At 37.7% G+C, this 12036-nt stretch overlaps 2 protein-coding genes across 2 annotated transcripts in view; one reads left to right on the forward strand and one right to left on the reverse strand.

Annotated features, from left to right (window-relative positions):
• The window catches only part of st3gal2 (ST3 beta-galactoside alpha-2,3-sialyltransferase 2), a 57954-nt gene extending 53712 nt beyond the window's left edge, over positions 1-4242 (reverse strand). Inside the window, exon 1 of the mRNA XM_024281716.2 lies at positions 3784-4242. The gene's annotated coding sequence lies outside the window, so the exon portion shown is untranslated. The remainder of the gene's footprint in view (positions 1-3783) is intronic.
• A 518-nt stretch (positions 4243-4760) lies between these two features.
• sf3b3 (splicing factor 3b, subunit 3) overlaps positions 4761-12036 on the forward strand; it is a 28837-nt gene continuing 21561 nt past the window's right edge. The window contains exons 1-11 of the mRNA XM_024281715.2: positions 4761-4983; positions 5548-5686; positions 6862-7017; positions 7569-7739; positions 9273-9445; positions 9655-9796; positions 10258-10370; positions 10609-10746; positions 11356-11459; positions 11551-11716; positions 11842-11937. Of these exons, the coding sequence (XP_024137483.1) occupies positions 5617-5686; positions 6862-7017; positions 7569-7739; positions 9273-9445; positions 9655-9796; positions 10258-10370; positions 10609-10746; positions 11356-11459; positions 11551-11716; positions 11842-11937 (1329 nt within the window). The 5' untranslated portion in view covers positions 4761-4983; positions 5548-5616. The remainder of the gene's footprint in view (positions 4984-5547; positions 5687-6861; positions 7018-7568; positions 7740-9272; positions 9446-9654; positions 9797-10257; positions 10371-10608; positions 10747-11355; positions 11460-11550; positions 11717-11841; positions 11938-12036) is intronic.

The following is a 12036-nucleotide window of genomic DNA, read 5'->3' on the forward strand; positions in this document are numbered from 1 at the left end:
GCTCTACATCCCTGCTTAAGTTTAAGCCTCTGGATTATTCTCAGGAAGTGAAGAGTCTTGGTGGTTTTTATTACAGACACAGAACGTCTGGGTGTCACTAAAGAGTCCAGGAAGGACAAAGTCAACTAGTGTTCTTGTTATTTTGAACAATCATTTTTACACATTTCACTGAAGAATCTCTATCCTTTACACGTGTAACAATTTATGTACAATTTAAAAGTTTAAAAGAATTTTGCATTTTGTCAGTTTACATTTTTTTCATTGAAAAAATAAATTCATGAAAAAATATATGAATTCATTATAAGACAGAGCTATGCACAGAGATGTGTTAGAAATGAGTTTGAGCCAAAAGTTAGTTGACTAAAGATGCAAAATCACCATGGAAACGGATGTAGAACAGTAGAAAAAATGTGTTAAGAGCTTAGAATTTTGATGACTTCAGTAAGGTTTCAAATCTGTCCAGAACAACTTGGAAAATTAGCGGTATTTTTTGTTTTATTGTAATGAAATTTTTTTCTTATGTTTTTAATCAGACTAAACTTCACAGAAAGAGAAATTCCTGCAAATAATTAAGCCAAAGATGTGAGAAAAACTCAGAGACTCTTAATGAAATGTTAAAAAAAATGCTTGCTGGAAGTATTTTTACATTGGGACCCTCCAACATTTTTACAAAATGTTGCTGCACCAACTACAGACTCAAAGTTTCATAATTGCTCCAGTTTGGGCCAAACTTTACTGTTAACTTTTGATCTGGTCTTCTGTGCTGCTTCTGATCTTATCTTACAGGCTGGGCTCTTGCTTCTTCAATATATTTGCCGATGTTCTTCTCATTTTTCCACAAGACTTTATCTTGATTCATAGTACTATGGACCATTTTGAGTGTTTTCAACAATTTATTCCAATAATGTACTTTAAAAACACTTTCTTTAAATATACCCTTTCATTTCATTTCATTTTCATACACAATTATTACAATTTAAACCTGAAACAGTACTAAAAACTCAATTGCAAGTAGCAAAGTTCCAAGGATGTATTCCAAAAGGGTGTCACAATTACGTCTCATAACTATGTTTTAAACCAAAAATTTCAAAACTAATAACTTTTTAACATTAAGTTTTGAATGAAAACTATAGTAATGGGGGTCAGCGTGACTCGTGTGCATCAATAACAGTCACACACCAGTGACTACTGATCTTTACATCAACTTTAGCCTTTATTGCTTTTCCAGAAGTCAAGTGACTTTCTTTTCTCAAAGGTCTCTGGCACAAAGCTGCACATTTACAGAAGATGAATGGCAGAAGACAAATGGGCGTCTACGGTGCAAGAACACGGTCACGCAGCTGCCCAACCTTTGTCTGCTTTTCCAGAAGAAACCCAGAAAAATTCATGGTTGCAAACAGACTTTCAGTCCCTTTTCAGCTAACATCTCTAGAGAATTGTCTGTACAAGAGAACTGGACTGTGTGACCGCTTTGTCCTCTAAATGGGAAGCAATCGCTGGCTCCAAGATGCCAAAATCCCATAGACTTCTATGGAGAAAATAACAATAATTCAGTCCTTATATTTGTCAGAATAACTATTCTTGCTCTGACACCTTTTTCTTAACATGTTCTTGCTAATCCTTATTTTTTGTCTTTATTTAAAGTTATTTATGTAATAAACTGACCAATCAGATGTCTCAGTAAAAGCATGTGATGCCCACTGGCCCCACCTGAAACATTTGATTGACAGCTTCTTCCGAGGACACTTTCAGCTGGGGGGTGTGGATTCTGGACAAAATTACTCAGGTATAGCGACTGTAGTTGTCCTACAGACATGACTCAGATAGACTCGGGCCAATCACTGTCAACTGGTTCCAAATGGCGGTGTCCGTATTGCGAAGAAGTGGCAACGGAATTGACTTCATTTTACTGGAATCAGAGGAAAAGCAAATTCTTGGGGTGACGTCACACCGGCTCTATCTATCAGTCTATGGTTTTGACCTTCAACATCAAAAGATGCTACTACAGCCCCTCACAACCCCAACCTAACCTTAGCGGTCCAACAAAAAAGGTGCAATATTGGAGTTATACAGCAGTACATTTTTGATCCAGATGCCAGCTCAGACGAGGAAACAGAGACGGATCTAGTCATTTACTAGTGGATGTATCAGAATGGAGCGGAGCAGAGAGCTCGTGGCCCACCCAGTGTATTTTCTACGACACAAATTAGCTCTTTTTCAAGCATTTTATTGTCTGCTCCAGATTCACAACAATATAAAATTGTTTTTTACTTTTGACAAAGGGTCATATCAATTACTTTTAAAATTAAATAGCCTGTGCAACAAAGATAAATAACTCAAGGTCAAATTGTCTTTTCATTTAAGTATTAACACCGTAAATCTGAATAGAAACAAGAATTAATTTGTTTATGTTTCAAAAAACATTACAAATGTAAAAATGCTATTGTTAAACTGATTGTTTTGCAGCATAAAATGTGTGCTTTCAACTTTTACCAACAAAAAGCTCACAGAAGTTGAAACATTTCACCAAAGTTTTGCTTCGTATTAGAAATCTATGTGGAATGCCAAAAAACTGGACATTGTAAAAAACGTTACAGTTTGACTGTTATAGAAGCATCTCAGTCATGAATTCAAATAAATAACTACAATTAAATCAATGCTTACTAAGTAACCCTATACGTTTTATAATTACTTTTATTATTTTTTTATTAAAATTAGAGAGGTAAAAGAGCAACAACTGTTTTAGAGCTCCAATTCTTAGCTTAAACTCATCTGGGTGGTTTATTTTATGACCAAGCTGTGTTGAATTTCTCTTTAAAAATCAGCCTTTACAGAGCCGACAGGAGAAAAACCTGTCTCAACAAAGAGCAGTGGCGGCTGTTGCTGTGCTGCCTTTTGTCCCACTATGGAGGTTCAGGTTCTGTCAAGCCAGCAGCTCATGAAAAGACAGCCCGGCCGCACTGTACTTGTTTTGTGTTACAGCGCCTGGAAGGACAAAAGATCCATTCTGCATGCCCTCTAAACCTTCACAGACATGAAACCGAGGCCTGTTTCTGCTGTAACCACTTAGGAGTTGGGAAGTAAGTCTCCCTTCTTGCACTTATGTGCAGCGCTTACGACCAGCAGAGCAGATTAACCCCATTTCAGTCTTAAGACGGGCTGCTTTTTTAGGTGCATCTGCCCCTGCATACACCCCATTTTTCTTGCACTTGCACTGCTGTTGTCTCTTAGCAACGCCACCAGGCAAATCAATGGATGGAGGGAGAGGGGAAAGAGAAAAAAGACACACAGAGATGAGAGAGGTTGAGGGGGCAAATATGGGAGAAGTGATGGGACAAGGACAGACAGATTTCAAGAGTAAAAGAGGAGAAAAGAAAGAGGGATGGATGGAAGAAGAGATAGAGATCAGGAAGTGAGCAGATCCTCTATGAAGAGCTGTGATTTGTAAATCTCCAACACTAAATAGTCCACGTTTAGGTTTTTGCAGCATGTTTTCTGCTCAAACATAAAAACAGACAAACAGCATCAACCCCAACTGGTTTGTTTTTGCATTTCTATCCTGGAAACATCCAATCCTGCAGCACAAATCAGATAAAAAGAGTCCATGTTTGCAGACACTTTTCTCTGAGATGCACATGCAGGACGATGGCCTTCGACATCAGCGGCTGACGCCAGAGGAAGAGGGATGCACCCTCATCACCACCACCTTGGCTCCCCCTTAAAATGAGCCTCAAAACGCTTTGTCTGGGTTAAAGATGCCGTAACTGGGGGAGGAGGACTCACCTCGATGCACCGGCGGAGCACGAGCTTCTGCAGGCGCGCGTCTCCTCCAGCCGCTCCGCTCCTCTCCGCGCTGCTGATGCTGATGCTGCTCTTCAGGCGTCTGGCGGCTCGCTCCCAGCATGCAGTCACGCCGTCTGAATCTAAATGGGTGAATGTTTCCGGAAAAACAAGCTGAGGAATTTCAATAACCTCTGGGTGAAGGAGACACGGGCTGCTAAAACTGCAACAAATGATGGTTGTAAGGCTAAAGCCAGCTATAAAAGACACTGAGAAACTGAGGCTTTAAGGCGATGTTCGGTATAGCAAGGGGGACAACCGGAGACTGCTAGTCGGACGACCCTTTGCTACGAACCGGGAGGCGGTGCGACTTGGTTTCTTTAAGGGAGAGCAGATCCACTGAGCCCGGCGGCTGCCACCTTCATCCGAGCGAGGCAAAACTACAACTTCCTGTCTGAGCTTTTCATAATTAAATTTAATAAATTATGCAAAACTACTCTGTATGTCCCTTGAACATTTATAATTATCATTATTTGTTTTATTATTCATAGCATTGTTGGTATAATTTACAAAAAATAAGTAAATAACGTATACATTAAAAAACAACTTTCAAGTATGAAGAACTGGAAAACGTTAGTAAAATGCATCTGTTTCACACTTCATAAACACGAATAAAATGTTGATTAAAAACTGTATTTATTTTTACAATCTAAGTCTCAAGCATGTATCTATTACTATTTAATGCACAGGTGACAGTTGCAAAACATAGCAAAACATAAATAATATGATAAAAGTAAAGCATATGGTGTAAGTAAACACATAAAAATGCAGAAATATTAAATATTCATTCAAAAACAATCCGCTTGTAAATGTGCCGTTTCTAAAAATTGCATTCATATTCGTTTATCTTCCACCCAACCATATTTCCCTTCATTATTTGTACTAGTTTGTTTTTTGTTTTTTTCCTTTATGACAATACTTTTACGCTGGTCTCGTAGACAGGTCTTTGTCGACACCTCGTGGATGTTTAGATTAACAGCAGCTTTTGATTCTCGTCAGGCACTGATCGGGCCACCTATACCCATTACGTATCTCAAAGCTAAGGACCCTCCAACGGCTGCTTGTCGTCGGAGCTATAGTGCAAAATTCTCATTGAAGAAGTTAAATCTCTTTGGAATCTGCATCATCTCTTTGAGCACACCGGTAAAAGTTTATAATTATACATCTGCATCACCGCCCAACTTGTAGAGCTTTGTATTTTTGAGAAATATGTAGAATTTTCGGTGAAAAGGCTGCAAAGCTGTGGATTCATCAGCAAAAGTGGCGCCTTGATTGAATAGGTTTACCCAAGCTAGCAGTCTGAATAACTATTCCGTTCATATTAACTTGTAATTCCTTTACACATGTTTCCGATATCGTAACAACAATAATCTGTTTGTATAAATCCACCCAGTAGTCATTAAGTAGTATCTTGTATAAAATGTTTAAAGGTAAAGCCTTATGCTATTTAGCTAGCTAATGTTAACTAAAAAGTGTGTACAAAATATACCCCGCCCCCACACATATAATTCTTAATTATTTATTTATCGTTTTGCTTAGATAATTGTTTACATTTTATCTTTTTTTGTCAAACTCAACGCGCATATTATTCGTCAGTTCACTGAGTTTTCATTCGTACTATTATATACACATGTGAATCTGAAAGTTGCTTTACGTGTCACACGCCATCTTCATGCAAAGTTGGTCATTTTTGTTTCTTTTTTGTAGCTTTGATCCGGCTAAGAGTCTGTTAGCCGCTCCAGAAGGTCGTTGTGTGGAAGCAACTGACCAGCAGTCATGTTTCTGTACAACATCACCCTCCAGCGCGCTACCGGCATCACTCATGCCATCCATGGAAACTTCTCAGGTGAGTGCTAGCAGTATGAATGAATGAAATGGTTTATTTCAAGCAATCGGGTCATAATACATGAAATAACATATCACTTAATAAATCACAAGTAGATCGCTTGAAAGGGAGTGGAAGGAAGTGAACTTATATAATCCCACATCGGCTCGACCCGTGTTACATCCCACCCAGAGGGAGGGAGAAAATAGGTAACATAAAAAGATTATATTTAGCCGGGAGCGGGGTAAGACAGCTGTTTATTATAGAACAGATGCGGGTGTGCACAAACATGAAAACAAAACTAGTAAAGGGAATCAACTCAAAGGCTCAGGCACTCAGCGTTTAGTAAACAAAACTACACCCCAAAATGTAAAACAGAAGTGGTATCACAACCTCAGAACCAGAGGGACCCAAAACCAGAAATAGATTACCAAGATCATTAAGGGAACAACTTATAGTAAAAATGATGAACAAAGAAGTAACTAAGAAGGACCAAAAGAAGGAACACCAGGCTTTACACAGGCTTCTAAAACCAAGACCGACAGCAGGGGCGAGCTGAGGAACGGATTCCACACAAGGAATTCAGCTGCCACAGGTCCAGGGGCTGCTGGGGCTTTTATGCTTCCCTCCAAGCCAGGTGATTGGTGGAGGGGAAGAGGCTGCAATCTCCTGGAGGGGGTGGAGTCAGGCAGCATGGTGGAGAAAAACCCTCTAAAGAGGAGAAAACATACAAAGACACACACAGAAATACACACTAAAGGCCTAGGGCCGTAACAACCCGTAACATTTTCTCTACACGAATTATCAATATCCGGTTCAGGACTTAATATCAAATATTAATAGATTCAGGCTATTAAGGATCATTATTATCATTGATGTAATCACATTTCAAAGCATCCACGACAAATCATTTATATTAATCAGTAACAATAACCTAATATTCTCATTGAAAAAAAAAAACACTTTTTGCAGATTGTATTCAAAGAATTATTATAATACAAAAAGTAATAAGTAAACTTATCATGAAATGATAAGTTAAGGAAAGTTATGGATGCCTACATGAAAGGAAAAACATGTGTGTTTTATTTAAAGGCTGGAAATAAATGTAGGCATCAGGGTTAAATAGAAAGCTGATGGTAGTTTCTGCTCAAATGTCTTATTCTTATCTAATGTCAAACATGATTTTTTTTTCCAAGGAACCAAAATGCAGGAGATTGTTGTTTCCAGAGGAAAGATCCTGGAGTTATTGCGTCCAGACGCCAACACTGGAAAAGTTCACACACTCCTCACAGTGGAAGTGTTTGGCATTGTGAGATCACTGATGGCCTTCAGGCTCACAGGAGGAACTAAAGGTATGGAACCATAATTATTTACATTTTTCTGCAGATGCAGATTAGGATGATTTCTATTTTTATTTTAAAAAATAGTCTGTGTTTATTCTAAAAGTGCTTTGGTTGGTACTAAATTGCAGGTTTTTGTATTTGATTCTTTTGCTTGTTTCATTGATGAGGGGAAAAATAAGCCCCACTTTTTCTTCTTTGGATTTTATGCTGTAAAATTATTAACACAATGGGTGTTTGATTAGGTGGGAAAAAAATCACAATGTAGCTGTTGAGTCATTTGGCTTAGTCTCCTGCTTATATTTGCAGTTTAAATTTGCTCTTCACTGAAAACATATTTTGAGTCCTCTACATGAATGGAATCTGACTACTTTAAGCATTTTTTCTCTTCCTGTTTTTAAACTTTTTAAAAAGCTTCATGTGTGACTGATTTTTTTTTAGGAGAATAATAGTATAGTAATAATATAATAATAATAATTCTTTTTGAAAACCTTTTTTGTATTTATGACAGCAGTTTAGTAAAAATGTTCAAAGCATGTGTTTTGTAAACCTTTTGTTTCTAGATTATATCGTTGTTGGAAGTGACAGTGGACGCATCGTTATCCTGGAGTATCATCCATCTAAAAACATGTTTGAGAAGATCCATCAGGAAACATTCGGGAAGAGCGGCTGCAGACGGATCGTTCCTGGACAGTATCTGGCTGTGGATCCCAAAGGCAGAGCTGTCATGATAGGTAAGAGTTCTTAGCATGTCCTTTAAACATGCAGTCTTTCACTGTTCTTGTCCTCACAATTTAAAGAGATTTAACACAAGATTTTCAAAAAGTAGCAAGCACACAAAATATTTGAAGACCAAGGAAATTTCACAAATATAAAAATGTGGCTCACAAGTGAAACTTCTTTCTCCTTGCTGTTAAATGGCTTTAAAGTTAGTTGGTGCTACTTTTTCAATCAAGGTTCACTGCTGATGATCAAAACATTTGATGACCAAAAAATGATCTTTGCAGAAGGAATAGATGAATAAAAATGAACTAAAGAAGGTTCTAAACATGTTTAAAAACAACAAAAGAAAACACACCCCTATAGAATTCCACGTTATTACTGCTAAATAATTGAAATACCTTCAATGTTTTTCAATACAATTTCTGCAGCTTTATACAATTCTGATTTAAAAAAATTGAACGGGACATTTGCATTTGGAGTATAGTTTAATTTTCTCTCAAAGTTTAGTTATTTTACAAGATTTTTTTGTAGAAACCTACATTTTTTCTCCCTTTTTCATTTTGTAGAATTTTTGTCTGCCAGTTTATTTTTTAAAAAAGTGACGATAAGGAGACCAATACATTTGAAATTGGAATCTTCAAAGATTCAAACGATTGTTTTTTTTGGCTTGGAATGAAATTGAAAAAATCAGAATAAGTAGGCTTATATTTCTTGGAGGCTTTTTTTTTTTTTTTTTTTTTTTACACCTGTATTTGTATTTTTTTTTTAAGTGAAATCTGTTTAATATTGTTTGTGAGAAGTCCTGAGTTGTTATGAGTAGCAGGGTGCTCAAATACTCCCGAAAATTCAGGTACAAGTATTCGCGATGTCCGAGATCGCTGATTCGCAATCTTTACAAATATAGTAGTGAGTAAAATATTATCAAAATTTGATCTAGGGATGATGTATTTATGCTCTGAAATGCAGATTAAAGTTGGATTTTAAGTTTACAAACTAAAACAAAGCCAAAAGAGTTTAAAATGACAAAAAACATTTCTTTCTATCTAAATCTTTGTGTTTTTTATCAGTTTTATTAATTATGAGCTTTTGCTCTAAATAAAGGTACAAATGACAGTGATTTAAGACAAATAATTTGAATGTTCATACATCCTGTAAAAATACATACACATAGCAACAAACATTACATTAAAAAGTAAGAATTATGGTTCAATTTGTGAATCCTTGAGCTTGATTTGTGAATCGGATCGGATCGCCACCTTTGCAACGATCCACAGCCCTAATGACCAACAGACAGCTCTTTAAAAAAACCCATTTATAGAGGTCAACAGCTAAAAAAATTGATTTTAGGGTTTGGTCACCCTTTAAAGTTTGTATCAGGTGCTCTAGATCCCCATGAAGGAGCTGTTGCCAGATTGAGTATGATTGCATGAACTGCAGCTGTGAAAGAACCTAGCATTTGTTTCCCTTAACTAAACTAAAATTCATACTAACCTTATCATAGCATTGTAAACAAGTTTGTGGGTGTGTTTTGCTCTTCTCCTCAGGGGCCATAGAGAAACAGAAGCTGGTTTATATTCTCAACAGAGATGCTGCAGCCAGACTCACCATCTCCTCTCCTCTGGAAGCTCATAAAGCAAACACTCTGGTGTATCATGTTGTTGGAGTCGACGTTGGGTTTGAAAATCCCATGTTTGCTTGTTTAGAAATGGATTATGAGGTGAGTAAATATAAAAACAAGACTTTTTTTTTTTTTTTTAATAACCAAGGCTCGGGCTGTTTTGAGTGTGATGAATTTTCCATGTCTCTTCTCTGACTGTTACTGGAGAAAGATTTAGTTTCTGATCTCAGTCTGTCCAAAGCGTTGATTACAACAAACATGTTTTACAATGCATTCATGGGCTCCAATTGACCCTGTGTTCTATGCAGGAAGCAGACAACGACCCGACAGGAGAAGCTGCTGCAAACACCCAGCAGACCCTCACCTTCTATGAGCTCGACCTCGGCCTGAACCACGTGGTGCGAAAATACAGCGAGGCGTTGGAGGAACACGGAAATTTCCTCATCACTGGTAATTCATGAAGTCCAAGCAGTCCTGCATCAAGAAAATAGTTTTTTCTTCTTGTATGACGTTTTCAAAAAGATGTTATTTATTTTGTGTTTGAGTAAATTTAAGCCATCTTCACAAAAAAAAAAAGTCTATCTGATAGGTTAGTTGGTAAGAAAGATGGTTTCTGTTGAGCTCCTTTTGGAGAGGCTGTCATCACACCAGAAACCGTAGCTTCACCCTGGCAGCTCAGAGATGGATTTTCTCATGAAGTCACAGTTCTTATTATAATCCATCATCTGCAATGGGTTTCTGTGCATGCTTGGTTGGTAATCCACACTTGTCCTCCCATGAAATGTTGGCAGAATGATAACATTTCTTGACAATATGAATCTTATCAGCACAAAATTATTGAAGTCTTGGTTCAATAATTCTTCCTGTTTCCTATCATGACTGAAGAAGAAACTCAATCTTCTTCTCTGTAGTTCCTGGTGGTTCAGATGGACCTAGTGGAGTTCTGATCTGCTCTGAAAACTACATCACCTACAAGAACTTTGGAGACCAGCCTGACATCCGTTGTCCTATTCCCCGCCGCAGGGTGAGTTCAAACAAAAAGCAAAAACATTTTTAAATTAAAAAAAAAGAAACAAACAGTATGGATTTCAGTCTTTCAGTGACTTCGCATAACTACGTATTTTTGTCTTTACGGGGAAAAAAAGCATTTTTTGTTTGTGTAGAATCTATTACTCTATTTTTTTATCTGCCATTTCTGCTCAGCCTTCATGCTTATTTTCATTTCACGTCATTCTTTCTTTTCTCTTCTGTCCATCCCACAGAACGACCTGGACGACCCGGAGCGCGGTATGATCTTTGTGTGCTCAGCCACCCACAAGACCAAGTCTATGTTCTTTTTCCTGGCTCAGACGGAGCAGGGAGACATCTTCAAGGTCACACTGGAAACAGACGAGGAAATGGTGCGTATATGCAGAAACCATCTGATCCACTGTTAAATATTGTCTAATCTTTATTAAAATGGGGAAAAGAACAGTGTCGCAGGCTTGAGGGCTAATATTTATTTTTCATTTTTTAAGAGGGCGGTCAATAATCAAACCCCCTCATCACCCAATGACTTTTTGAAGGCGTTCATTTTTCACGTTGATAGACAATGATTGTGTGCTGCATACGTCACATAGACATATACAATCACTTTAAAATTGACTAATGTTATTGTAATGGATTAGTTTGTGAGCAATGGTGAGCAAGATTAATAAAAATGTTGTATATTGTGGTCCCTCGCTACAATGTGTCCTGCCACAAGGCAGGAATTGAACCTGCAACCTTCTGATCCAAAGTTGACCACTATACCTCTGCATCACAGTTGCCAAGAAGGCCATTCAATAATGCAATGAGGCTTTTATAAGTTATGGCTGTAAGAGGATATGTTTTTTATTTTTTTATTTTGAAAGGTTAGTAGCCAATAAATGTCATTATGAGTACTCCTCACTCCCAAGTCTGCTTTACAGATGAAGCTTTCTGTCTGTTTTAAAAAAAGATCACACGTTTAGTGATGACTGTTGTTTCAGGTCACAGAAATCAGGCTGAAGTATTTCGACACAATTCCTGTAGCAACAGCCATGTGTGTCCTAAAGACTGGCTTCCTGTTCGTGGCATCAGAGTTTGGAAACCAGTAAGTTTCAATCCCCGCTCTTCCTTCAGGCTAGTCTACGTTATCTAGTTCTGTGTGCCATCAATCATCACTCTGACACCTTTTCCTGCAGTTACCTTTATCAAATCGCTCACTTGGGTGATGATGATGAAGAACCCGAGTTCTCTTCTGCCATGCCGTTGGAGGAAGGAGACACTTTCTTCTTCCAGCCTCGTCCGCTCAAAAACCTGGTGCTGGTGGATGAACAAGAGAACATGTCACCCATCATGTCCTGTCAAGTAAGTTATTTCACTTTAAAGCAGATTTTGGATCAATAGTGGAGTTTAAAAGAGAGCAACTGCAACTTATTTGAATGTGATTTTATTTATTTATTTATTTTTTTTTTTTTTTTGCTGCTCATTAGATTGCTGATTTGGCAAATGAAGACACTCCTCAGCTGTATGTTGCTTGTGGACGAGGACCCAAGTCTACTCTGAGAGTTCTTCGGCACGGACTGGAGGTACTTTTCTTTAATATGTAGTATTTATGTAGAATTCCAAAATTCTCAGATTGCCTGCTGATCAAGTGATGATGTTTTCATGTCTCTTCTCTGAGTAAA

This window comes from Oryzias melastigma, linkage group LG6 (assembly GCF_002922805.2).
Source record: "Oryzias melastigma strain HK-1 linkage group LG6, ASM292280v2, whole genome shotgun sequence".
Classification (NCBI taxonomy): domain Eukaryota; kingdom Metazoa; phylum Chordata; class Actinopteri; order Beloniformes; family Adrianichthyidae; genus Oryzias; species Oryzias melastigma.